At 28.8% G+C, this 2,603-nt stretch overlaps 1 protein-coding gene across 1 annotated transcript; it reads left to right on the top strand.

Annotated features, from left to right (window-relative positions):
- The first annotated feature begins 790 nt into the window (after nucleotides 1-790).
- Nucleotides 791-1,986, top strand: LOC127095216 (MYB-like transcription factor EOBII). Its single transcript, XM_051033935.1, has 3 exons — nucleotides 791-1,005; nucleotides 1,234-1,363; nucleotides 1,533-1,986. Exons 1-3 carry the CDS (start codon nucleotides 846-848, stop codon nucleotides 1,984-1,986), a joined length of 744 nt encoding a protein of 247 aa, XP_050889892.1. The 5' UTR covers nucleotides 791-845.
- The last annotated feature ends 617 nt before the right edge of the window (nucleotides 1,987-2,603 follow it).

Genomic DNA, 2,603 nt, shown 5'->3' with positions numbered 1-2,603 from the left:
TTAACAACTCAGTGAATACGTCTTGAATTGGACCCGCAGTCTCATCAGATTCGTTTACTTATATTAAAAAAATATAAGAAAAATAATTTTTTTAACAATGTTTTAACCAAAAAAAAAAAAAACTTTTTTTTAATATATTATTTTTTACTTCTATTTAATAATGTTTCTAATTCTACAAGGTGGAGTAATTTAGTCCCAAAGCAATCATTTTGTTATTTTTTAATACAAGCAATAAGTTCTGTTTATTAGAACATACATTAGATTAAAAATAATGTGATTAATGGATCCGGACATATAAATATCTATAAAATATATATCCCATTCTGTCCAAATGCAAAGCCCTAGTGACATGTGTCCTCACACATATCAAATTCTCCTTTTGCCTTTTATCTCACTTTAGCATCAATTTTTTTTCTCCTTTCAATTTCTAATTTTTGCCTCCATTTATATATTATTTAACATCTACTTTTAATTTATATTTAAGATATTAACAAAATCAATGAGAGTTTTTTTTTTTTAATATTCAAAATTGAAGGAGTTTTATGTATATAAAAAGGTAAAGATATTGTGGTCAATAAACAATCAATGAAAAAAAAATGCTATTTTAATGTCACTTGCAAACCCTTTTGTTAATTACTAATATTAATTTCAATAAACAGTGAAACAGTATCGAACAGATCATAAGAAAGTGACATTTGAATGAGTGTTAGAATCAAGTTGAGACCAAACCTACAAGTATAAATATGCAACAATCACTAAACCAAAAAGCATTGCCACATAAATTGGAACACAACAAAAACTTTATCCAAGCACACACACAATTTGAAACCTTTAACAAATTCTGCATGTATTGGCGTGGAGTTATGGCTGGCCAAATTGGTCATGGTATCATGGAGGAAGATGTATGGAGAAAAGGACCATGGACTTCTGAGGAAGATAGGTTGCTAATTGAGTATGTTAGGCTGCATGGCGAAGGTAGATGGAACTCCGTTGCTAGACTTACAGGTAATTAATAATCAGTTATGATCAGACACTTCTAAAAAAAATATGTATTTGTGTCCGTGTTAGTGTCTGAAACCAACACTGATATTCCAGTGTTGTTTGCATTCAATTAGTGTCTGAAACCAACTATGATATTCCAATGTTGTTTGCATTCAATTTGGATTATATAATTATGATCAATTTATTTGTCTTGAATCTTAATTTTATTCTTTTTTCTTCTTGTTGTAATAGGATTGAAAAGGAATGGAAAGAGTTGCAGATTGAGATGGGTGAATTATCTTAGACCAGATCTCAAAAAGAGTCAAATAACATCACAAGAAGAGAACATAATTCTAGAGTTGCATGCTAGATGGGGAAACAGGTAAAAAAATAATTTATTTATCTCGACACTTTAGATGAAAGACGTGTCTGATGATGTCTGACTCGTGCTGTATCAAATATATTTATCGTGTTAGTGTGAGTTGTCGGTACTGAATAAAGACAATAAGTTTTTAAATAAAAAATTTGACGATTTAATGAAAAATTTTCAGGTGGTCAACAATTGCAAGAAGCTTACCGGGAAGAACAGACAATGAGATAAAGAATTACTGGCGGACTCATTTCAAGAAAAAGGCAAAAAATCCGTCCGATTCTGCCGAAAAGGCGAAAAACCGAATCCTTAGGAAGCAGTTATTTCATCAGCAACAACAACAACAGTTAAACCATCAGCAGCAACAACAACTTCAATTCAACATGGACATGAAAGGTCTCATGTCCTTGTTTGAGGAAAATAATAATAATCTTAGACAAGAAATGTTGAACAATATGTGTCCAAACACAAGAGAAGAACAACAAGGAAACTTTATGGTGAATGGAAATTATTGTGTACCAGATTCTTCAGCAGATGATAATTTGTGGGATGGTCTGTGGAATTTGGATGATGTTAATGGAAATTTCAGTAACAAAACTGGTTTATATAATTTGGTTGAGGAGATTTATAATTAAGTGCTTTTAGTTTTAGTTTAAGTTATAATTTGATATAAGGCTCCAAAAACCATGAGCTTTGGATTTGTTGCATAAGGTGTTTAGTTGAGTTTGTTGTCAATAAAATGTTCCAATTTTGCTTCTTAAGTTTCTGAGTTTTTCATTTTCTTTTTTAATTATGGATTATTTATTGTTTGTTACCATTTTCTATGTTCTAAAATAAATATTCTACTAAACAAGTTCACATAAAATCATCAAAAAATTTAGAAGTTTAAATTGTCACTTTTATTTAGATGATTTTATTGTTGTGAATTGGACTTTATTATAGGAGTGAAAGAGTATTATTATTTTGATGGAAAAAATAATTGTTAATTTGTTAGAAATATTGTAAATATGTAAGCAACCCAAAATGAATTATAATTTCTTTTATCTTAATACTTCTTAAATATTTTTAATATTCTTTTCTGTTCCAACAATGTGTGTTTTTTAAGATGTTTGTACACAAATTAAATAGTACAATAAAGTTGTTAAATTTTTTTTATTAAACTAATTTTATTAACATGTTGAAAAATAGTGTTGCATGGTAATAGTAAATAATAATACTACAACAATCGAGCCTTATGTATCTGACTATCCGC

This window comes from Lathyrus oleraceus, chromosome 6, assembly GCF_024323335.1.
Source record: "Lathyrus oleraceus cultivar Zhongwan6 chromosome 6, CAAS_Psat_ZW6_1.0, whole genome shotgun sequence".
NCBI classification, from domain to species: domain Eukaryota; kingdom Viridiplantae; phylum Streptophyta; class Magnoliopsida; order Fabales; family Fabaceae; genus Lathyrus; species Lathyrus oleraceus.
Note: the sequence above shows the minus strand (reverse complement) of the source record. Positions and strands in the feature narration are given on the sequence as shown.

Bases quoted from the DNA above. Each gene is read 5' to 3' on its own strand.
- LOC127095216 (XM_051033935.1), top strand. From the start codon at position 846: ATGTATTGGCGTGGAGTTATGGCTGGCCAAATTGGTCATGGTATCATG. The intron at 1,006-1,233 runs GTAATTAATAAT...TTGTTGTAATAG, and splicing joins CTCCGTTGCTAGACTTACAG to GATTGAAAAGGAATGGAAAG. The intron at 1,364-1,532 runs GTAAAAAAATAA...AAAAATTTTCAG, and splicing joins CATGCTAGATGGGGAAACAG to GTGGTCAACAATTGCAAGAA.